This window comes from Penicillium chrysogenum (genome assembly GCF_028827035.1).
Source record: "Penicillium chrysogenum strain IBT 35668 chromosome Unknown utg000005l_segment0_segment0, whole genome shotgun sequence".
In the NCBI taxonomy this organism is placed as follows: domain Eukaryota; kingdom Fungi; phylum Ascomycota; class Eurotiomycetes; order Eurotiales; family Aspergillaceae; genus Penicillium; species Penicillium chrysogenum.
Window position 1 is genome coordinate 8,023,772 of NW_026622753.1, and position 22,491 is coordinate 8,046,262.

The window sequence follows — 22,491 nt, forward strand, 5'->3', positions numbered from 1 at the left end:
AAGAGTCTTGCTTAGACGATCTTTCAATTCATCCAGCTAGAACCTCTCTCGTATTCCCACGAGGTGCTCCCCAAAGAATCTGCATCTCGGCGCTCAAATCATTACCCCTCCAATCCGCGGGCGGATCAACAGCTATGGGCCGCGAAGACCAGATTGAGGAGCGTGAAGTGCTCGATTCAATTTTCCCCGATGAAATCACCGGTAAGCAATACTCTAGCCAGCTCATACTCTTTTTTTATCCTTGCTCACAGCGAGATGCACCTAGACCTATCCGAAACCTCTTACCGAGTATCCATAACCCTCGACGCCCTCGAATATGACGGCGATGAAAGAGAACAACCTGTGATATGCCTGGAAGTCTCCTATCCGGAAGACTACCCCGATGTTGGCCCAAATCTCGGCATTTCCTCTCCACCCAATGCTGTGAAGCATCCTCGGCTAGATGTCCAGGAAGACCGGGACCTATTGATGGAATCTCTTCAGCTTACCATCGAAGAGAATCTTGGTATGCCGATGATATTTACACTGGTTAGCGCACTTAAAGAGAGCGCAGAGCTTCTTATGACCGAGCGAGCAAACGCCATTCAAGCAGAAATCGAGGAAGCCGCTGCGAAGAGAGAGGAGGAGGAGAATCGGAAATTCCAAGGCACAGCAGTCACTGTCCAGTCATTCTTAGAGTGGAGTGCCAAGTTTAAAAAGGAGCAGGAAGAAGAGGAGCTACGGGCACGCGAAGAAAAGGAATCGGAGGACAAGAAGAAAAAGACCACGAAAGAGGAGAAAAAACTCACAGGCCGACAATTGTGGGAGAGGGGCTTGGCCAAGGGCGATTATGACGAGGAAGATGATGATGCCTTGCCAGCGGTTGAGAAGCTCAAAATGGCTGCTTGAGCTGATACATAGAAATGTTAATGACCTACCATTACTTCATGAAATTATGTATTATAACCTCATTGAATTGGTGTAATTATACTGATCAATCAGCGAACTGGTATCAGGGGTAAACAAAGTAATATACAGATCTGCAAGTCCATATGGACTTGTGCTATGTACAGGGAAAGATAATGCCCAACCAGTGGACAAAAGAGGACTTGAAAGAGAGCTATTGTCTTGGCTTTAGCTGCTTGATGTTGGAGTCCGGCGACTCCGACAATGATAGCAGTCCATGGTGCCCATTGATCAGATATGATAAATAAAGGACATGCCGGGCCGAATTGACATGGATAATGCACCATGACTTTTGGACGCTTCGAGCAACCGACCTTTGTATTATGATATCGGGCGACATTGACAGTGGCATGGCCATAGACATAAGTGGCTGTAATATGGCCAGCCATATGCTATGGCCCACATCCATCTGCCGTAGGAGCTTGGGGATGTACTTTGGGAGAGCGAAGAGACGTGCGCGGCAAGGCAGATCCCTCGGTCTCATTGCTTTGGTTGCTTTTGACTAGCTTCTTCTTCCGCCAAAGCCTTTTCAGCTAGGACAATCTTCCACATGCTATCTGTAAGCTCTTTCGTACGCATATCGAAGCGTCCGATTTTCGCATTGACATCGGCAATGGCATTCGCAGGATGCTCAGACCAAGTGGATGGCTCCTTAGTCTCGGTGATGCGATCCCACTCCTCTTCGTCCTTGGCGAAAAGTAGTTCTAGTTTCAGCCTATCTCGTCGTTCAATCCAGTTCCAACGACGACCAAGTTTTGTTCGTATCACACTGCTAACGTTTCTCGGCTGCGGCTTTTTATAGCGCAAGAATGGAAGTCCGCGTGCATTGACAAGCACAGGGACATTGCGCTTTTTGTCGCCTAACGGCCGAGGTCGGTTTAGGACGGAGGTGGCGTTGGGATGTCGCTGATTTGTTTCCTCCTGGAAGCGAATTGACTTTGCTTTTTTGGCTTCCTTGGGTGACGGGGATTTGGCAGCCGGCGCTACTGGCCGAACTTCCCTTTGCATCGCGGCATATTTAACTTTCTGTGATCTGGCTTCGGCTATGAGAGTTGTAATTCGGTGTGCATCATGCTGATTGGTACGGGACGAAGAGAGGAGATCTAGAGCCTGTCACATAGCGAGGAAATGTCAATATAAGCTCAGCCCAGATGAAGATTCGATGGGCATACCTCGTAGCCTGCCTTCAAGGCATTCGCTGTTTGTGATGGGCTTTGTAATTTCTTATATTTTCGGAAATTGTGTCGAATGAGGGGTCTGGTCTCACCCAGCCACGGAGTCTCTGCGGTTGAAGGACGACATTGTCGGAGAAGTGCTCGATAAAGTGCCAAGCCTATCAAAGACATATTGTCAGCTGGAAGGACTGAAAATGTACAAATTCATCTCTCACATGCAAAACGATGAGCTCCACTATACTTGGGCACCAGCACTTTGTGCATTCTGCTGTGTTGAATAGTTATAGAAGCCGAAGCCAAAAACCATAGTTAACTATCTTATCTGGTTACACCGCCCACCTACCGCCTGCTGTAAATGAACTAGCGTACAATTACATGTCTACGGCAGGTGGCCCAATCAGGCTAGTAGAAAGTGCCAATTGGTACCGCCTTTGGCAACAATCACGTGACTACAATTTGTCTATATATACTCGCCCCTGCCCCCCGAACTTCCTCTTCTTTTCTTTCTTCTTCAGCTCTCTTTGCCTATTGGCTTAGATCAAGTGTAGTATCTGTTCTTTTCAGTTTAATCTCTGAAAGTTTCCGTCCAGGAAACACTTTGATTATTCCTATTTTTGGACCCCGCGACTTGGCCCCTGTGCTTGCGCATGCCTTGTTGCACAGTGTCATTGGGCTTACACTACCCCCGATCGACGCGAACTCCTTTTTCATCAACTGTTCGGCTTGTCCGGGCGCTTGGAGAAGAAGCTTTCATGTAGATGTAGATCTCTTATCCACTGTGTCTTCACATGTTGACATATTGTTTGGCTTGTCCTACTCTTAGGTGTGTCCCGCAGTCTTCTGCAGCCCTTGGACTTTTGTGGCCTCTTTAACTCTCCTGGATCGTGTTGATGCCCTTTGTGGTTTGACGTTGACGTCTTTTGACCTCTCCCCCAAGGTTCTTGCCCTGTCCCTACCTTTGACCTAGGGTCCTACCTACCTAGGTACAACCCTCTGGTTGCGTCATGCTAGACAGCTAAAATTTGCACATGGCAATACAATCATGGGCTAAGTCATTCTCTCCGTACGTTGCCACTCGATAAGAAGAACCATTTGTTTTTGTTATTGGTAAACAGGCGCCTGCCGCAATGCCCAGTTCCACAAAATAGAACACTTTAGAGATGAATACCTAATGTAGGGATGGAAATTGAGAGTTGGGGCCCAAAAGAGCCCCTGCCGATGCTTTCATGCAGAAACTGTACACGCTCTAGGGTCATAGAAAAAGAGAAGAAGTCAGGAACTTCAGATGAAGCCGGCCCTGATGCTCCGAGATCCGCCTGCACTGAGTGGGTCACACATGCTGGACTAGAAAGTCGAGCCCTCCGGGGGCTGTGGCAGCTTCTTATGCTGGGGCAAGGCCATGTACCTGGAAAGTGTCAACACCAACAATAACCGGCCCTGTGCCTTTCTTCGTGCTCACCTTCTCAACTCAATCAGAACTGTCTCCATGGTATAGTCTCGTTTCCACTGCGCAAGGGTTGGAAGCTTTGTCGGGTCAACCTGTGTACAATCACTTAGCGAAGGTCTCGTCTTTTGGTACCGATTCTCCCGATACCTTGCCAGAGCTGGGATCAACACAGGGAATGTTAACTCGAGAGACGAATTGAATGGTAGGAGGATTATCGGGGTAGTCAGGTCCGCAGTGAATGTTCACACTGTATATCCGGTTCTCATGAACGCTCTGAAAGATGGCAGATTAGCGATAGTTTGTCGGTGGCGTGGAGTAGAGCCGGAAACTGACGTGAGGCGGTCCAAGGATGGTTCCATTCCAGTTGCTCATCATCATATCCTCTCCATCAGCAAGTCCGTATGAGCAGGCATCTAAGAATAAGAGAGATACGTCAGTGATCTAAGACCGGACATCGTCGGAGATTGTGGTAGTCAAATCGTACCTGCACTCAGACCCTTCTCGCCCTTCTCGAGCTCCTCCAGGAGCCTAAAATTCCTCGGAACCTTAGCAGCCATGTTGAAGGCCGAGTAGTGGTTTCAGAGGCTGGAAATATCACGACAAGTATGAGCAGAAGTCAAAGAGGGATGTTGCGACTGAGAGGGGCAATGCGCTGGGCGGTCAAGTTGGAGCGAAGTCACGTGCGATACGGCTTATCGATGGCTTGGCACCTGTTGGAGATGCCACGCCTTGTTGATCCCATCGTGGGATCATTGTAATAACAGAATCGCAGTCATTATTCTCTTGCTGCTCACATGAACCTGGCATATAAGCTCCATTTTTGCAACTAGACTGGTGTTGAAACACCGATCTATTCATCTGCGATCGAAAGCTCCCTGTACTGTTGACATCGGGACCTCGGGCATTCCAAGGTTAGCCAGTGCTGGCCATGCTTTGATACAACAGACCTATACCAAAAATGTCCTCCCAATTCTTGCAGACTGAGCTTGCCAATTTGATTCATGAGTCTCGAAGGAAAAACTCCGATTTGCGAAATGTTGGTTATCACTCTCTAGACCTCATCTGTCATGGTATACTAATGAGGTTCTGACAGGCCGCTGAACAATCGTTGAATGAGCTCAAAGCACTGCCATCAACTTCGGAGGCTCAGATAGCAGCAGGTAAATTCTATATGGCCACCCTCTGTCAGTCCCCAACCGCTAAATCGTCATTAGACCTTGTTCGCAAACCGAACTTTGTCGAGCCATTCATCATTGCATGCCATACTCGGCATGCGAAGCTTGCCGGTATTGGTGTGATTTGTTTGCAGAGACTAATTGCATCCCGGTCACTGCCCTCGAGTCGTTTGAAAGATGTCCTCGGGGGCCTGAAGGAGACAACGAGCTTAAGTAAGTGACTAAACGTATCAACACTTTTAAATTGCGCTAACACTTTCTAGGCCTTGATATCCAGCTGAAAATTCTACAATCTCTGCCTTCACTTTTGCAGTTTTACTCCAATGAATTGAGTGGGGAGCTTCTTGCGAATACGTTGGAAATATGCGCCACATTACAGGCAAGCAAAACGATTGCAGTTTCTAGTACTTCCGCGGCTACTCTCCAACAACTGGTTGTATCGACATTTGAAAGAGTTTCGAGCGAAGACAGCCTTCCTAAGGATACCAAAATCACCACAACTATCAAAGTTGATGGCCAGTCGCTCGATATCGGCTACTTTGCCTATGATGCACTGCAAGTATTGGATGATCTATGTCGTCTGATCGATGGTGAGCCACTGCAATTTCTGCGAACACGAACCCTATCCCCGACTTTTGTGCTCGAGCTTATCGAGAGTATTCTCCTAAACAGCGGCCGTCTTTTTGTGGGACATCCCGAGCTTTCGCAAGTGCTGCGCGTTCGGCTGTTACCACTAGCCGTCCGTTGTCTATCTGAGAGATATTCATTCGCTCAAACTGTCCGAGTCGCTCGAATCCTCCTCATTCTTTTGAAGCGTCATATGTCTCTCTTGACTACAGAATGTGAGATGGCATTGAGTCTGATAACCCATCTCGTTGAACCAGATGGGACAGCGCCTTGGAAGCGATTGCTCTGCATGGAAGTTTTCCGAGGGCTATACTCAGAGCCGGGTGCTGTGCGGTTGATCTACACTTTGTATGATGGCGAGGAAGGCAGAAAGAATATCCTCCGCGACCACATGGCTGCACTTGTTCGGCTAGCTTCAGAGAAGCCTTCGTTGATTGGGGTCAGCAATCAATCAACAGTACCTTCACGCGCGGAGCACTCGAGATCCACCACAGAGGATCAAATAACTCTTGAAACAGGGGGTGTTGCTGGTGTCATTGGGTCAACTGTGCCTCCAAGTGAAACCAAGGTGCCTGGAATTAGCACTCAGTGGAGTGTTGTTCGTACGCCATATATCGATCTCCTCGACAAAACAGATCCGCCCACACCGCCGGACACTTACATTTACAGCCTCGTTCTTAACTGTATCAGCAGCTTTGCTGAAGGGCTCGCTAAGTTCATTCTTCCATTGACGGTACCGGACCTAAAACAAAGACGCAAGAATCGGCTTATGAGCCCTGTTCAGGGACCCGACTCCGCCAGAACTTCTCAAGTCTTCACAGCAGAACCCACCCGAGGGCAGTCTACCTCGTCATCGAAAAAATCACATGTACCCGTCAATCCTCTGGACTTGCAGTCTCATGTACAGTACTCCGCCATCAAGACTTGTGCGGGGATAATAGAGAACTGTTGGCCCGCTGTCCTAGCAGCTTGTTCCACCTTCTTGCGTGCATCCTTAGATGACGAGTATTACCACAACCTCGTTCGAGCATTCCAGAAGTTAGCTCATGTGGCAGGTCTTCTGAGATTGACTGTTCCCCGAGATGCTTTCTTAACAACTCTTGGAAAGGCTGCCACGCCTGCGAGTGCGGGTGGTGCCAAGTCAAACAATGTGTCTGCCACTGGCTCCCAGCAAGGTGACACACTCCAAAAGAAACGGAGAAGTGCGGATCTGTCAAATCCCACTTCTTTATCAACCGAGCTCACAGGAACAACTGCGGGGGAAGGGCCGCCCGTGTCTTTAAGCACAAGGAACCTACTTTGTATGCGGGCTTTGCTCAACCTCGGAATTGCTTTGGGGCCGACATTGGATCAGCCGGCCTGGTCCATTATCTTCGAAACACTTCAATATACTGGACTGGTGATTGGCATGTCTTCAAGTGCAATGGTCAAATCGGCTAGTGGGACTGGGGAGACTACGGTCACGCCAGGAAACGATGTTCCAACTGCCAACCTTGGGACTGAGGTGATTGCGGTTCAAGCGGCTTCAAACAAAATGCTCGAAAGCACCAGCGACTTCCCAAGTTCATCCTTTGAGGAAATATTATTTGCCTTATTGAATCTGTCAACATTTACGGAGCAGCACCGTAACCAGGGTGATGCCCAGGAAGCATCAGAACTTCCTCGAACGCCGCAATCCTCCCCAAAAAAGTGGACGCTTGCACCAAGGTTCACGGCGCGTATCGCATACTGTCGGAAAATCAAGGATGCAAGATGAGGAACTCAAATTCGTACTAGAGAAAGGAAACGAACTAGCCAAAGCAAATCTTAGGAGGCTGTCTTCGCTCGAGGAAGACGACAGCACGGTATGGGACCTACTGACGCAAAGTCTCATATCGGCTTCCGCAAATACCACCGTCAGTCCAAATCTTCGCCTGCAGGCAAGCACAATTTTGAATTCTCTTGTGTTTTCGACAATGAAACAAAGGGATGAAGACGACGAGAAAGTCTACAATCAAGTGCAGACGAGGAACCTGCAGACACTGAAAGCCCAGGTTGCCTCGCTCTATGCATCTGACATGCACACTTCCAAGTCTTTACCGATCACCGTGATTGAAATCCATGAACAGACTTTGGAAGTGTTAAACAACATTCTGGAACAGTATGCAGAGACTTTCGTGGACGGATGGCACCTCATCTTCGATCTAATATCTGGTGTTTTCCAACTTGCTCCAGATCTTGGGACTGGGGACCAGTCTTCCACTCCGATAGAGCGCAGATCATCGGCTCTTCCAGCAGGCCCTCGTCTGGTACGCGCTGCGTATAAGTCTTTGCATCTTGTCGCATCCGACTTCCTTTCGCTGTTACCAGCGCCCTGTCTCTTGAGCTTGGTGAATGCCTTCTCTAGCTTTGCGTCTCAAACTCAAGATTTCAATATCTCCCTCACCACCACCTCGTTTTTCTGGAACGTTTCGGACTTCCTGCAGGGCCAGATCGAACAGATCTCAATTGGCCATGTTGATGTATCTGTCAGCGAAGAAAAGCTAGCTACACTGGCTCATGAAGAAGACCCTTCCATTTCTCGGAACTCGTTGTGGCTGCTGCTGTTGCTGCGAATTGTCGATATCACGACAGACAGTCGGCCGGAGATTCGAAATAGTGCAGTCCATACGCTTCTGCGTATCTTCGACGCCTACGGGCAGCAGCTCTCCCCCCGAAGCGTGGCGTCTGTGCCTAAACATGGTCCTCTTTAAGATGGCCGAGGGTATTGAGACCCCTCTGCTTCAAGCCAAGAACAATCGGAGCAGTGCAAAATCCGATGATTTCAAGGCGTGGGTGGATACAACAGTGGTGATGATCAAGGGTTTATCAAATTTGATGACGAATTTCTTCGAGACCCTTGTGCACGACGAGAAGTTTGATCAATCATGGAAGCGGCTCTTGAAGTACTTACAAAGTTTGATTAACTTGCATATTTTGGACTTCAGCGAAGCAACATTCTCTAGCCTCTCAGCAATCCTCCTCCGGGTACAGAATGGAGGTGAACTTAGCAACGATGCTCTTGAGTGTGCGTGGCTTCTTTGGGCGAACGGACACCCTGCTGGCGATGAGAAGATGCTTGACTTGGACCAACCTAATCAAGATGCTGCTTTGGCCTATTTGCGTACATTCCAACAGGTCTATCGTCTTTACAAAGACCAGCTGACCACGAAACACATTGAAAACGTCCTTCATCATCTCAGCTTGCTTGTGTGGAACTCAGTCTCCCCGCGCTACTCTCCAGATGTTGACCGACCCTCGGCCCTGCAAGCGTTAGTCATTGATTGTATCAAGACGCTCTGCCTAGAGAAAGAGGAGTCCCAGCCGGATATTCTCTTGTGTCTTGCCGAACTATCCGACTCAGCGCTATCAAAATGGAGCCCCGGGGGCGACACTAGAAGACCAGCGTTCGTGGCCTTCTCGAAATGCACCATCGACCTTGTTAGTTGGTACATTGCTGAATTCGGCATCAAGCAAGACGTCTTCACGAATGGTGCTCTTGCAAAAACCCTTGAACACCTCGGTGCTCTGATTGTGCAAAAGTACACATGGCAAGGGAAGGACCGCGAGCCGTTCCTATGGCAAAATGCCACAACAGTATCTCTGAACGTTCTTCAAATCGCGGTTCCCTACGTGGAAGGACAATACACAAAGGGAAACGAGTCCGAAACATCCGAATTCTGGCAACGCATCGTCGACATCACAAATGGAATTGTTTCCGCACGCGGCTTCCAAACTCAACAACTCCCCAACGCTCGAATCACCGCAGACGAAGCATTCGACATCAAAGCCTTCAACCGCCTGAAGACTCTCATTCTCCCATCCCTCGGAGCAGCAGCAATCCCAGACGCCGTCCGCCGCGACTTCGCCCGCGCTCTCTTCCACTCCTCCTTCATCTACGCCCCCCTCCGCTTCGACCTACCAACCAGCGGCCTCGAACACGCACCCTTACAAGACTTCTACACTGTACGCCCCGGCCGCACCTTCGACCCACCGCCAACCCTGCGCCCAGGAATAGCCTACGTCCTCCTAGACACGCTCTTCGAGCTCGCGGCACACTCGCAAGCTAAGGCCGAGACAGAAGCCGACGCCCCGTCCCCGCAGACTCTGCTCGCCCGCTCGATTTCGCCATACCTCCTCCTGCGCTGCGCGGTCTCGCTCAAGTCCTATATCGCAGACCAGCCGCTGCGCGGCTTGATGCCCCAGCCCACGCCTGCCCGCAAGGCCCTGCTCCATCTGCTGCTCCGCATTGTGGAGCTGAAGAGTGAGCCATCGGCTATCCCGGATCCCCCTTCGTTGAAGACGGTCTCGGTTGCCGAGGCTGGGGATGCGGAGGAGCACCATTATCGGAAACATCTTGAGTGGATTTATCCGTTGGCTGTACGTGCCGTGCAGGTCGCTGGTAAAGAGCGCGATGATGGGCAGATTCTCCAGGCGCTGGGGAAGGTGTTGCAGGAAATTGGTAGGTTTGAGTATTAGGGTTTGTTCGCGTGTGAATTAATACCCGGCTGTGTGTGTACTATGTACTATGGTGATCAATGCATTGTTTTACTTTATACACTAGATTCAGGATTCTCTGGACCAATACATCAGAAAGGGAGACATGCTACAATCTGAATCTAAAATGAGGTTCGATTTGGAACAGAGCTTGGCACGAATGTAGGCAGAGTAAGTATACTACAGAGTGATATCGTGACATAGCCGTGAGAGGGGATCAATGGACACAAAAGGAATAGTGAGTAGTGGAGTAGAAGAAATTGACATCAGAGACAAGAGGCGGGTATAGAAGAACAGATCCGCAGGTACCAAGAGCTGTAGAACGACGCGAACGATAATGAGGATAGAATAAGATAGTCTATGCTGCAGGCGCGGGAACGGGCTGAGGCTCCTGCCGAGGCGGCGCGGTGGCTTCTCTGCCGGGTCCAGCGGTAGCAGAGCCCGGTGGAAGAGCGGGCTGCTGGCGTTGTTGCTCGAGGAGCATCTGCTGCTGGATCTGCTGCTGTTGTGCGATCTGGGCGTTCGGGGCGATCTCGGGGGCTTGGCGGTAGAGCGCAATTTCGGACTGTTTGAAGTAACGGCGGGCATCTGTTGTTGGGTTAGTTTGAGATTAACATTGAGATTGTAGGCCAATGATGTCTCAGCAATGGGGAAGAGTGTATGGTAAATTGTATCAATGAAGTTGCAGTGCCAGAAGAGGTTTAGCGTGGGGGTGTCGGGTTTTAGGGGGTTCAGATGGAAACCGGCAACGAAATCCATGGATGATGCAACCCGGGCCGATTTGGGCGGCTGTATTGGGTAACTTCATTTGCCGACGGCTATTGCATGCATTTTGCCTGTCTCTGCACCCCGCATTTTGAGACGTGTCATGGATGCATTGAGGATTGCCAAGGACGGGAAAGGCCGGGGAAAGAATGGAGAATTGATTAATTAAAAGCATACCTTCGTCAATCAGTACCAGACTAAGATAGTACCTTGTCGAGTACTTCTTGTTGACATCGCGGAATGTCGGCGTCAAGTCAAATCCACCGAGGAATAGACGGATTGGAATGGTTTCACCTATTGCAAGTCAGTTATGCCCAAGATTACCCAAAGTTGCCAACCCTCGTGACCATCATTAAGGGTGTGGGTTGGTGGCCGTGGCGGCGTTGAAAGTCTTCAGATGTTCACTAACCTCTCGATGGCGAACCGTCCATAATCTGCATGTAAGTTAGCATCCTTACAGTCTGCACTTTATAACCAGATATCGTATCAAGTGTGTTCAATAAACCACATACCTCGAAGCGCACCAAAGTCTCACTCTCGTTATATTGATTTGGCGGGGACCCCGTTGTCTCCCGTCGAATGATAGACAATTCCATATGCTTGATCTTGAGTCGCACGAGCAAGAAATAAATGCGGCCAACGATCACATCCTTGAGATGATACTTGGATTTGGAGTATTCGAATTCGATATGCAGGCAGTCCTCGATACCGACATCCATCTTGATAGGGCTGTTATTCTCAGGTGGCATACGGTACGAGTACACCCACAAGTCCTTTTCCCGAATGACATCCGCCATGCGCCGTGAGACGGTCACCCGGACAAAGTAGCGCAGCTTGACGTTGATGCCATTGTAAGACTCGTATTGCTTTTCGACGTTCTTGAAATTGAATGGGAAGGTCTGCGGGTGGAGCAGCTCGCCGGGCGCGGCGAGCTCCTGGACCAGGGAAAGGAATTCATAATGGTTGCCTCGGTCGTAGAACATCTCTGTATTCCGAAAATGGTGTTAGCGATGGCAAATTCAGCCGGGGAAGGCTGGATGACAGTTCCCACGCACCAATCGTGCCAATAAATTGCACCTTAATCCCCGTATGTTCCAGTCGCTTGCCATCCTTCGGTCTGATGGTCACAGCACCCTTGACGGACTCGCCATCCATGTACAGAGGGACCCGCTCGCGGCGGCCCTTGTCGAGCTTGACGTCAACGGTCTGGCGCTCATCGAGGTCTTCGAGGACCACGTCGATGTCGACGGGGGTGGAGAAGAAGAGTGAAGCCATAGTGGAGGTAATTGAGGCTGCAGCTATCGAGGCCCGAACCAATAAGTCGGAGCTTTGATGATCTGGAGCTGCCGCGGTGGCCTGGAGATAGCTTATGTAATACCGCCTCCGCGCCCCGCCCTGATATTCGACATGTTGTATAGAACTGATTGTATGAGATCCTGTCTTGATAGATATCCACATAAGATATTTGATACTCTCTTCATTCTTAGCTCCACTTGATCTTCTCCGATACTAGCTCCAGAACTCCCATCGAAGCCAATACTACTGATCTACAACTACGGAGTACCTAAGTACCCGTTGGGGTTTGGGCTCTTCAGATATGTCAGATCCACTGACAGAGATTCCTCAACCTTTCCCACCGATTGGACCTGAAGCCCGTCTGCGCTCTCCCTCAAAAGTCCAAATGCAAATTAACCATACGGATCAGAACCCAGCACACCCTCTGAAGCACACCGGATAAACACGAGATCGGAAATGTCGGAATCCGCTTCCCGTCGCAGTCAGCTTCCCTCATGACCATTGACAAAACCCACGGAAAACGAGCTCTGGTTCAAGCAATGATCCGAGTGGTTTACCCCGCTGGAAGTTCCTTTCTTCCCCGGATTTGAGGGGAAAGCAATGGCCGGGGTTCTCATGCTTATGCTTACCAGGCACACCTGGGTATAGTCGGTGTGACCGTAGGGAATCCTCGTGCATATTCCCTCATGTTTTCGTGTCCTTTTCATATGTCCTATCGGATGAGACTATATTTTTCCCGGAACATTTGTCTCCCCTGTGTTTCTGTGTTTCACGGGATTGACTATCGGCAATCCGTGTACTCCGTACGATCAAAAATCGGGTGGATCTGCGAATCTCCCAGAGTGTGGGGGGCCGTCTCTCGGTGTCGACTTACTCGGCCTGTTGTTCGGCACGGGAGAGATAAAGAACCTTGAAATGACGCATGTATTAGTGGGATCAATTCAAAATCCCACAAAATCCCACAACATTGGGGAGAATAGGGGAGAATAGGAGACAGATCCAGATATCCCAACTGGCGGTGTCTTTCTAGCGTGGGGGTGAGTTACGGTAATACCGAATACCCGTGACATCATCAGGATACTTTTGCGTCAAGATGTATTTTATGGATGTATTTTATCAATTCATGGTAGTTCAATTAAGAGTTAATAGAACAAAGTATACGTCTTATAAGCAGAACAGATAGTTATACATATAATTCTATCTTCTTTCAATACTTGCCTATTCACAATCTCCCCGGATATAGTCCAAAAGATATCCAATTTAGCCTACATGTACATAACATCGAGAACCAATAACCGTACGAATGTTGTCCCCCACTCGGCTTCTGCTTGAATCTTTTCTTACCCGACCCACCTACAATATAAGTACTTAGAGAAAGTATGCTCCAAGGTTTCTTATTTCTTATTTCCTGGACTTTTATTTCCTGAATCTGATAGACCTGTTATAGAACACTTTTTCCCGTGTATCACCGCAGCGTCATATCTCCACCCCGACCCAAATTATAACGGAAATCCAAAAAGAGAGATAAACTCTCCATATCTCTCCCCAAAAAAACGAACCAACTCTTTTCTTTCCTACAACATGCTCTCCGCAGGGGAACGACCACAGCCTCCCCACACTCCCGTAGTAGATTCCACTGTGAGCAAGGCGCGCATCATGCCCGACCTCACCAACGGAACCAACGGAGTGACATCCTCCACACCCAAACCCGCTGAAATGCAACATATCTGGATCGTGACCGGGCCAGCAGGGTGCGGAAAGAGCACCGTCGGCAACGTCCTACGCACCGAGCTAGCCATCCCATTCCTAGAAGGCGACGACGTAAGTACCAAGTACCTGAACACAGACATACTACATCACACACACCCAACCCATCCAGTTGCGCCCAAAACGACTCCCAAAGCACCACCTCCAAATTGTATACACATAACTAACCAAAACCCCAGTACCACCCCGCGGCAAACAAAGACAAAATGGGCAACGGCACACCACTCACAGACGAAGACCGCTGGGACTGGCTCATCTCTTTGCGCCGAGCAGCAATCGACGTCCTCTCCCCCTCAAAAACCAACAATTTCCACCCACCCACCGGCGTGGTAGTAGCCTGCTCCGCGCTGAAGCAGAAGTACCGGGACGTGATGCGCGTCGCTGCATACGGCTCGCCATCGGTGCACATCCACTTCATCTACCTCAAGCTCAGCGAGGAGGTGCTGATGCAGCGTGTCACACAGCGCAAATCACACTACATGAAGAACAACATGGTGCACTCGCAGCTTGCGGTGCTTGAGGAGCCTAAGGAAGAGTGGGATGCTATTACTATCAATGTTGAGGGCACGGTGGAGGAGGTGCAGCGGAATGTTGTTGATGCTGTTACTGACAAGCTTGCTGAGTATAAGTGATTTGCTTTTTCCCTCTCTGTCTTTCTGTGGATTGATGGGAGTGAGTTCACTTTGTGTACTTGGTGGGGTTGTCGGTCATCTCTCATTGCCATGTGGGTTCTCGCGAAAATGGATATGATCTATGCATGGAGGATTGTTTAGCATTTTGTTTCTTTTCTGTTCCTTCGGTTTTGTTGTTCCTCCCAATGGTGTTTGGTGTTTTGGCCGGCTTGACTATGTCACCGGTCTGTTTTAGATCTGGCGTTCTCGATGAATCGAGCTTCTGTTTTGATATATCAAACTGTCTGGCTTGGCAGGCCTCGCGATATCCTTTGTTCTGATGAGAATCTTCATATCAATTGACCTGTTCATATTTTTTTTTCATCTTTCGTTTTCTCTACATGACGTACTAAGAAGCTCAATATATACAATATATTGGAGCTCGCAAACTAGATAAACCATGCAGTGTCTTGGATGTACTCAGATGTTATTATATAGATATAACTAAGTACTTTTATCCACTGTGACTTGTCTAATTTACCTCAGATTTAGAAGCATGAGCTCGGGCGACTCAACCAGGTCCTTAACCCTGGTACCCATCCTCGCCATTGTCGCACCATCAATGACACGGTGGTCCGCACTCCAACTGAAGTTAACCATATCCCCGCGTGTAACCTGTCCATCCTCATCAAAGACCGGCACAGTTCTAGACTTACCGACGCCGAGAATAGCCACCTCCGTTGGCACAATCACCGGAGCCACATATGTACCTCCGATATTGCCGATATTCGACACGGTGATAGTGCCACCACTGAGATCAGCGGGCGTCAACTTGCCAGCATTACCAAGGGCACTCAGCCGCGCAATCTCCGCGGCAATGTCGAAGATCGAGCGGCTGGCGACGTCCTTGATGTTCGGAACAATCAGACCATTCGGCGTATCCATAGCAATTCCGATATTGTGCTTGGCACGCATGACCAGCTTGGGCTTTGCGGGGTCGGTGACATCAACTTTCGAGTTGAGGATTGGGAACTCGGTCAGAGCCTGTGAGACGGCCTTGACGACGAAGGGGAGGAAGGTGATTTTGGTAGGATCGCGTTTGTCGCTGGCGAGTTTCTTGCGGATGGCGGTGATGTCGTTGACTTTGAGTTCATCGGCGTAGAGGAAGTGTGGGGTGTTCAGGGATTTGGTCATTGTCTTGAACATCTGTGATTGGATGGGGGTCAGGTTGACAATTGACTCTGATTGCCGTGTGTCTGGTGACCCGGAGACTGGCGCGGGCACCGAAGCTGAAGCCGCTGGAGAGTCTCTCTGGGCTACGAAGTTCAGCACATCTTCTTTCATCACCCGTCCGTCTTTGCCGGTTCCGTTGACTTCGAGGATGTTCACGCCGTGGCTCTTCAATAGCCCGCGTACTGCGGGAACTGCAAGGGATGCATGCTTTGTCTTGGGTGTCTCCTCCAGAACATTGGTAACATTGGTAGGAGGAGGGGTTATTGGAGAGGACTCGGCTGCTTGAGTTGGAGCTGGGACCTCGGGGGCTGTAGTAGGTTCAGACGACTCTGCCCTTGATTCGTGCGGTGGGTTATCATCGGGATATTTTCCATCCGCAACTTCGATGTCGCAGAGTGCCTACCGAAGCCTGTTAGTATGGTAACTTCAGTGTGTGCGCACGAGTGAAGGTAGTACGCACCCTTCCTGTAGGCACTGTATCATCTGTCTCGAAATGTAGTTTCTTGATAACGCCCTCGTATCTCGAAGTGATCTGGGTTCGTTAGCCATTAGCCCATGACATGGGAACTAAGGAGGTAGCACTCACATCATCGACAGCTTTATCTGACTGGTATTGGCACAAGGGCTTCCATTCCTCAATATGAGCCCCTTCTTCCACGTACCATTGAATGATCTGGACTTCGGTGATGCCTAGTAATTGTAGGTAAATAAATTGAGCAATGAGGTAGGGATGAGGTATAGATTACCTTCACCAACATCCTTTAGAACTTGGGACTTAATCCCCCATAGTAGAGAGCTGGCATGGAATCTCCGGGACAAGAGCGGAGGTAGGGTGGAGCGAATGCGGAGGCGATTCTGGGGTAGACAAGGCCTGAAGTTGCGGGCAGCGAGACCGCCGCTGCGGCTGAAAGTCATTATAGAGGAATATCGTTGTAGGGACAGATTCAAGAGATGTTGTTTGAAATTCCTGAAGAGAAAAGGAGCATTGTGTCTATTTTATTTGGCACTCGAGCATCGACTGTTCTGCCCGCACGCCGACGCTAACCGATGCTACCCACGTGATCTCCCCGCATTTATGCAAGTATGGGGGAAGTATGGCAACTGACGTTATGTTCTCGTTTCTTTGTTTATTTTTCAGATTACTACACAATTATTGCTCTTGGAAATGTTATAAAGAGTCAATTGTGAAGTATCAATTGGGATGTGTTAAGCAAATAAATATCATATAGGCTACAAAGAACACCAGGGCAGTATAATATGAAGCAGACTAACCTTGGAACTAGTAGAGCTCAAAGGGCAGTTATACTAGTAGAGACAATTGGAGTAAGATGCATACAAACAAAGGGATTCAGTCTACTTATCCCTAATCCAAGGTAGTCAGTCAAAATCCTCCCTGGGTGGCTGAGTGGGTGAGAGACACAAGGTCATCTGATTGCTGGGTAGGTTGGGGTACGGATTCCTTTTTTTTTTTCTTTTCTCTTTCTCTCTCTTTCTAAGTTAAAAATAGCACCTCCATCATGCAAGGGTCCTTCCGATGCTTTGATTCTTGGTGTCGATAGGTGTAATGATGTGGATGCTACAATGGCTTTTGGGGACCATGCCTTAGCCCTTATACCTTTAGGTAGCATACACCTTGGCACCTTGGAAGAATACATATTGGGGGGGGAATAGTTAGCCGCTTATGCTTATGCCATTCTGGTAGGAGATAACCTTGGAAGCATTTATCCAAGTCCTTCCAAGATTTCTCCCTTCATTTACTCACACTTCCCTAAAGAAATGCATGTCGACCCTCACTGCAGCCTGAGGGCGGAATACTACAGGTGGTGCATGCATGATCACGAGTAACTGGAATTTTCCAGTTCACGGGGCGTTCGAACGGCCGATTTACCTAACGAAACAAGACCTCCGGGGCTTCTCAACGGCGCAGTTGCACCGAGCTCGAAGGCAGCGCCTCGAGTTCGATATCCCTTTTCTCCGAGACTTCGTCACCAAAACGGATATGAAATCACTGGACTCCTCTGTTTAACTTTTCATCACACTTGTGCTCCAAGTTTTCGATCACTTCAACCTTATCAGATTGAACTCTTCCCTATCCATTACTCAAAACCGAGCTTATTTGCACAGCTCAACCGCAATAATTGCTTTACTTCTGCGAGAAACACGAGAAAACACCTCGGAATCTCCCCGAATTATGTCCGCGTGTCAGGAGTGGAGACGACATCAACATGATCCTCGTCACCTTAACTCAATGCGGAAGCCGAGGCCGACCCTTTCAGGCCCGAAATCCACTACTATACTAGACACCGGGACACCAGATGACGAGGCACGGAGTACATTTTGCTGCACAAACTTTTAACCGGTTCCAAATTATAACTGTGCCAAGCTTAACAAGTATAAATACATCGTCGGTCCATTGAGTCCTGGTCTCGTACTTCAAGATTTCAACCGCTTCAACCTTTTCTCAGCGGTACAAAAGCCATTATGGCCCTCCTGCCCAAGACTCTGGCCTCACTGGCCCTGGTGGCTGCTGTTTCCCAAGCCCAGCTTTGGGACAAGGTCATCCAAACTTCCTACGGGCCCGTCCAGGGGTTCCAGTACTTTAACCAATCTACCCTGGATAAGTACTTCGATGGCACCGAGTCCAACGTCGCCGCTTTCTTAGGGATTCCCTTCGCTGCCGATACAGGATATCAGAACCGGTGGAAGCCACCACAGCCCCGCGAGTCATGGAACAAGGTCATGAAGGCAACAGACTTTGGCCCTGCCTGTCCTAGTGCTTCAGCTTCAGACATTAGCGAGGACTGCCTCAGTCTCAACATCTGGACCAACGCTCAGACCGCTGATGCCAAACTTCCTGTCATGGTTTGGAATCAAGGGTCTGACGAAACCAGCAACAATGAGTGGTGGTACGGTGGTGGCATGGCCTTGAAGGATGTCATTCTCGTCACCTTCAACCGGCGCGATGATGCATTCGGCTATTTCGCTACCCCTGAGCTCAATGAAGAAGGCTACAAGCTCACTGGCCGCAAGACCTCAGGTAACTATGGTGTTCTGGATCAACTGGAAGTTCTCAAGTGGGTGCAGAAGAATATTGCCAAATTTGGTGGTGATCCTGGCCGCGTTACTCTCGCTGGTCAGTCTTTCGGCTCTTCCCAAGTCTACCATGCAGTCAATAGCCCTCTCTTCGCCGGCTACTTTCACGGTGGTATCTCCCAGTCCGGGATCAGATACCCCTACGATACCATGCTGGCTGGCCTCGCCACCTCGTACGTCAACATGTCTACTGCTATCTCCAATGGCGCTAGCTACATGAAGACCCACAATGTTTCTACAATTGAGGAAATGCGCGCGCTCTCCATGGAGAGCTTACTGGTTGGTTCCTCAGACCGCGTCACCAACAGCTCCATTTGGTGGGTTACCGCACTCTCTGCCGGTTATCCTCTGATCTTCAAACCCGTTCTGGACGGCTATGTGCTTCCATCCAAGTACATTGAAACCCTGGTCAATGGCCCTGCCAACGATGTCCCCGTGATTACTGGTAACACCAAGGACGAATCTGGTGCCTCTCCAAACACCGACTATACCGTTGAAGAGTACGAGTACTATTGTGGACTCAAGTACGGAAACCTCTCCAGCGAATACTTCAAGCTCTACCCCGACCACGACAACGATACCATTGCCTCTCAGGCCTGGAACGCTGCTGCCCGTGATCTCTCTCTTGTCGGATCATGGGCCTATGCCACTGATTGGTACAAGTCTGCCACTGCGGACTTCTATACGTACTATTGGACCCATGCGCCCCCAAGCCAGAGCCAAGGAGCTTTCCACCAATCTGAGATCATGTATGCCCTTGGCGCTCTCTATGCCAATTCTGATACGTACGCTTTCACCAAGACCGACTTTGAGATCCAGGAGAAGATGTCGTCCTACTGGGCCAACTTTGCGAAGACTCTCAACCCCAACAATGGCGGCTCCTACAATGGTAGCGAATCGTTACCGCGTTGGAGCCCCAACAGTGCCAATGGTACCCAGGTGGTCATGGAACTCGGTAACCAGTTCAAAAATGTGCCCATTGCGAAGCCAAAACAGGTGGAGTTTATGATGGACTACTTCCACCAGCAGGTTCCCTACTAGATAGTCTCCTTTTGGATGGAAAAGGTCTCTAACAGACCAATCAACCAATGAATGAGAGTCAGTAGGAGTAGAGTAGTCAAGTCAGGGTACCCCCATAGTCCAATAAATATGTTATAGTTTCATTTGTTTATCTATTCTTCAGATTGCTAAACAATTCTCGGCTTATGAAGATATTGTGGAGTTACGATCACACACCAAAGCGGATGTTTCAGTCAGTCCCATTTCCCATTCTTTGTCTTGGCCTATGTGGATAAATGCATTGGAACCGACCTACTAAATGTCTTCAACAAACGAGATCAGGGAAAGTGACTCAGGGGATGAATACAGAGTCACTGGAGCTCGACTCATTCCCATTTCACCTCTTCCTACGGAATCCAGTACCTCCTACAGAAACTGATATAAGAATGGGCCAAGAAGGGCTCATCGAATTCAATATCCCTTTCCTCCGAGATATCATCACGAAGACGGTGATGAATCCCGCTGGACTCACTCCACTGCCTTGACAAGCTATCTCGCAGACAAAACAGGGGCTCCTTATCTGTGACTTAGTCGCAGCCGTTTTCTCCCCCGGTGTGCTACTGGAGTGGAACACATTCTGTATCGATAAATACAGTATGTACCTACATATGTAGGTACATGGATGCTATGTCTTCGAATATTTTGATTAAAAGGTACAGATGTACACCCATGGTAGGCATAAATCGGACCAAGGTTGTCAATCCGATGACCTCAATCTTAGAATAATTCGGAGATCGAAAACATTGAACTTCCCTCCATAAAAGAAAAGGACATAATGGCTTCAATCCTGGCAAACGATGAAACAAATCCGTACAATATGCAGTACGGAGTAAGCCCGGGGGTGTTAGGCCCAGATCGCCAGGGCCAAGCTAGGCGCGACACTAATTGCCTACATCGTATATCGGACGCCGCACTCCATACAGATCTTGAAAATCTCCGCTCTGTCCTGCAATCGAGATATCTACGCGAATCAGCATTGCGTGCCAAGAACAATGGCTCCCCGATCGGAGATCGTCCGCTGATCCCCAGTGGAGGGGTAATCCACTTCAATCTCAGCTCTCCAGGCAGCCGGTTCCGATCCATATTGAGACAAACCCTTCGCACACGGACTTACGCTGAGTTCAATTCCAATTGCCCATTCACCATGGTTGCCGAGCACCTCACTATCCGCAACAACACCTCTACTCCAATCGCCCTGAAGCGCATTGAGCGCTTCCAGGCACCGGAGAAAGATGGGTTCGCTGCCTTCAGCACAATGGCCAGGAACTTTACCCAAGTCTTGACCAATCAAACCCGCAACGACGAGGTTTCCTCCATTGAACAGGACAGCCGTCCCTTTGAGGAAAAGGATGTTGACATTCACGTCGAGCCATTCGCAACGAAGAAGACCGAGCTACGCTCCTTCATCCACTCCGACAAGGAGCGCATGCGTCTAATCTTCGAGGCCGAAGGCCAGAGATACCAGATCCAAGTCCCCGTCCCAACAGCAGAGTCAGCGGGAATGAAAGCACTAAGCGAGAACCCCAAACACCGCTTCACCGGCGTCTTCGTGACCCCAGAATCCTTCCTCGCAATCTTCTCCTCGGCAAACCTGAATGCCTGGATGCGCGAGCTCCGCGACGACACCCTCGTCTCCGCGCTGTCAATCCCAGGCACGCACAACTCGCCCACATGCCACATCGCGCCTCCCTCGGTGCGCTGCCAGGCCGTGAGCCCGAAAGAGCAGCTCGAGAACGGCGTTCGCTTCTTCGATATCCGCGTGCAGCCGCAATACCCCGAGGACGCGGCGCGCGATGAGCTGGTCCTCGTCCACAGCGCGTTCCCCATCTCGCTGACGGGAAACAAGTACTTCCGCGACCTGATGCGTGAAGTCGACGAGTTCCTCGACCGCAACCCGTCCGAGACGCTGATCGTCTCTGTTAAGCGGGAGGGAACCGGTAACGCGACTGACGAGCAGCTCTCGCGTATCCTGCACGACCACTACGCTAAGGCGGGGAGTCGGTGGTGGGTGCGGCCCAAGATCCCGACTCTGGGCGAGGCGCGTGGCAAGGTTATTCTTATGCGTCGCTTTAACTTGCAGGAGAAGCTGAAGGGCGAGCATGGTGGCAATGGTTGGGGTATTGATGCTGCTGCGTGGGCGGATAATACCCCCAATGCCAAGTGTCCCAGTGGCCAGCTCTGCATTCAGGACTTCTACGAGGTGATGGAGACGATGAATATCGAGAAGAAGATCAAGTTCGTCTCCGAGCAGATTGATCGGGCTAGCTGTTGTCGCTATCCGTTTGGTGTTCAGCCTGATATGCATGCGACCAAGGCTTTCCCCTTCTACGTCAATTTCTTGAGTGCCAGTAACTTCTGGAAGACGGATACTTGGCCCGAGAAGGTTGCTGCTAAGGTCAACCCGGCTATCGTGGATTATATCTGTCGCCGAGGCAAAGACCATGATGCGGACTGCTCGACGGGTATTCTTGTTACCGACTGGGTTGGTTTGCATGGAGATTGGGATCTTGTGCGCTGCATTGTGGGCATGAATGCCAAACTGCGTTTGAGACAGGAGTAGATGGTGAACAATTGTCGACATACACCGGGAAGGGAACTTGTCTTTTAAGCGCAGTCTGTATTTTGCATAACATTATACAGGCAATGCAATGATTTATGGGCTAAACAGAAAATACTATGCACCAAAGTAGTTTTCTTGCAAGTATACATTGATCCTGAAGTAGGAAGAGGGTGTCTTGAGGACGAAACGCAGAATATGATCTATTATACAGGAAAATGAATCA

General features: G+C 49.7%; 10 protein-coding genes across 10 annotated transcripts; 5 read left to right on the forward strand and 5 right to left on the reverse strand.

The window, feature by feature from the left end:
* Positions 1 to 134: 134 nt before the first annotated feature.
* On the forward strand, positions 135 to 888 carry N7489_011403 (RWD domain-containing protein; the record flags this gene model as incomplete). Its single annotated transcript, XM_056717152.1, has 2 exons — positions 135 to 201; positions 266 to 888. The coding sequence occupies 2 exons, from the start codon at positions 135 to 137 to the stop codon at positions 886 to 888; spliced, it is 690 nt and encodes a 229-aa protein (XP_056564774.1).
* A 537-nt stretch (positions 889 to 1,425) lies between these two features.
* Positions 1,426 to 2,384, reverse strand: N7489_011404 (LYR motif-containing protein; the record flags this gene model as incomplete). Its single annotated transcript, XM_056717153.1, has 3 exons — positions 1,426 to 2,055; positions 2,118 to 2,308; positions 2,336 to 2,384. The coding sequence occupies 3 exons, from the start codon at positions 2,382 to 2,384 to the stop codon at positions 1,426 to 1,428; spliced, it is 870 nt and encodes a 289-aa protein (XP_056564775.1).
* Positions 2,385 to 2,645: 261 nt separating this feature from the next.
* N7489_011405 (uncharacterized protein) lies at positions 2,646 to 2,918 on the reverse strand (the record flags this gene model as incomplete). Its single annotated transcript, XM_056717154.1, has 2 exons — positions 2,646 to 2,867; positions 2,898 to 2,918. 2 exons carry the CDS (start codon positions 2,916 to 2,918, stop codon positions 2,646 to 2,648), a joined length of 243 nt encoding a protein of 80 aa, XP_056564776.1.
* Positions 2,919 to 3,464: 546 nt separating this feature from the next.
* Positions 3,465 to 4,124, reverse strand: N7489_011406 (E2 ubiquitin-conjugating protein MMS2; the record flags this gene model as incomplete). Its single annotated transcript, XM_056717155.1, has 5 exons — positions 3,465 to 3,525; positions 3,580 to 3,659; positions 3,715 to 3,840; positions 3,901 to 3,980; positions 4,052 to 4,124. The coding sequence occupies 5 exons, from the start codon at positions 4,122 to 4,124 to the stop codon at positions 3,465 to 3,467; spliced, it is 420 nt and encodes a 139-aa protein (XP_056564777.1).
* A 401-nt stretch (positions 4,125 to 4,525) lies between these two features.
* On the forward strand, positions 4,526 to 9,866 carry N7489_011407 (uncharacterized protein; the record flags this gene model as incomplete). Its single annotated transcript, XM_056717156.1, has 6 exons — positions 4,526 to 4,603; positions 4,661 to 4,727; positions 4,782 to 4,955; positions 5,006 to 7,087; positions 7,146 to 8,073; positions 8,156 to 9,866. The coding sequence occupies 6 exons, from the start codon at positions 4,526 to 4,528 to the stop codon at positions 9,864 to 9,866; spliced, it is 5,040 nt and encodes a 1,679-aa protein (XP_056564778.1).
* A 376-nt stretch (positions 9,867 to 10,242) lies between these two features.
* On the reverse strand, positions 10,243 to 12,107 carry N7489_011408 (vacuolar protein sorting-associated protein 26; the record flags this gene model as incomplete). The annotated part of the gene is made up of 5 exons (XM_056717157.1): positions 10,243 to 10,472; positions 10,827 to 10,943; positions 11,059 to 11,083; positions 11,162 to 11,634; positions 11,705 to 12,107. The coding sequence occupies 5 exons, from the start codon at positions 12,105 to 12,107 to the stop codon at positions 10,243 to 10,245; spliced, it is 1,248 nt and encodes a 415-aa protein (XP_056564779.1).
* A 1,419-nt stretch (positions 12,108 to 13,526) lies between these two features.
* N7489_011409 (gluconokinase) lies at positions 13,527 to 14,344 on the forward strand (the record flags this gene model as incomplete). Its single annotated transcript, XM_056717158.1, has 2 exons — positions 13,527 to 13,766; positions 13,892 to 14,344. 2 exons carry the CDS (start codon positions 13,527 to 13,529, stop codon positions 14,342 to 14,344), a joined length of 693 nt encoding a protein of 230 aa, XP_056564780.1.
* Positions 14,345 to 14,860: 516 nt separating this feature from the next.
* N7489_011410 (uncharacterized protein) lies at positions 14,861 to 16,471 on the reverse strand (the record flags this gene model as incomplete). The annotated part of the gene is made up of 4 exons (XM_056717159.1): positions 14,861 to 15,955; positions 16,017 to 16,088; positions 16,143 to 16,246; positions 16,303 to 16,471. The coding sequence occupies 4 exons, from the start codon at positions 16,469 to 16,471 to the stop codon at positions 14,861 to 14,863; spliced, it is 1,440 nt and encodes a 479-aa protein (XP_056564781.1).
* Positions 16,472 to 18,037: 1,566 nt separating this feature from the next.
* Positions 18,038 to 19,690, forward strand: N7489_011411 (carboxylesterase/lipase family protein; the record flags this gene model as incomplete). The annotated part of the gene is made up of 1 exon (XM_056717160.1): positions 18,038 to 19,690. The coding sequence occupies one exon, from the start codon at positions 18,038 to 18,040 to the stop codon at positions 19,688 to 19,690; it is 1,653 nt and encodes a 550-aa protein (XP_056564782.1).
* Positions 19,691 to 20,852: 1,162 nt separating this feature from the next.
* N7489_011412 (phosphatidylinositol-specific phospholipase C) lies at positions 20,853 to 22,268 on the forward strand (the record flags this gene model as incomplete). The annotated part of the gene is made up of 1 exon (XM_056717161.1): positions 20,853 to 22,268. The coding sequence occupies one exon, from the start codon at positions 20,853 to 20,855 to the stop codon at positions 22,266 to 22,268; it is 1,416 nt and encodes a 471-aa protein (XP_056564783.1).
* Between the last annotated feature and the right edge of the window lie 223 nt (positions 22,269 to 22,491).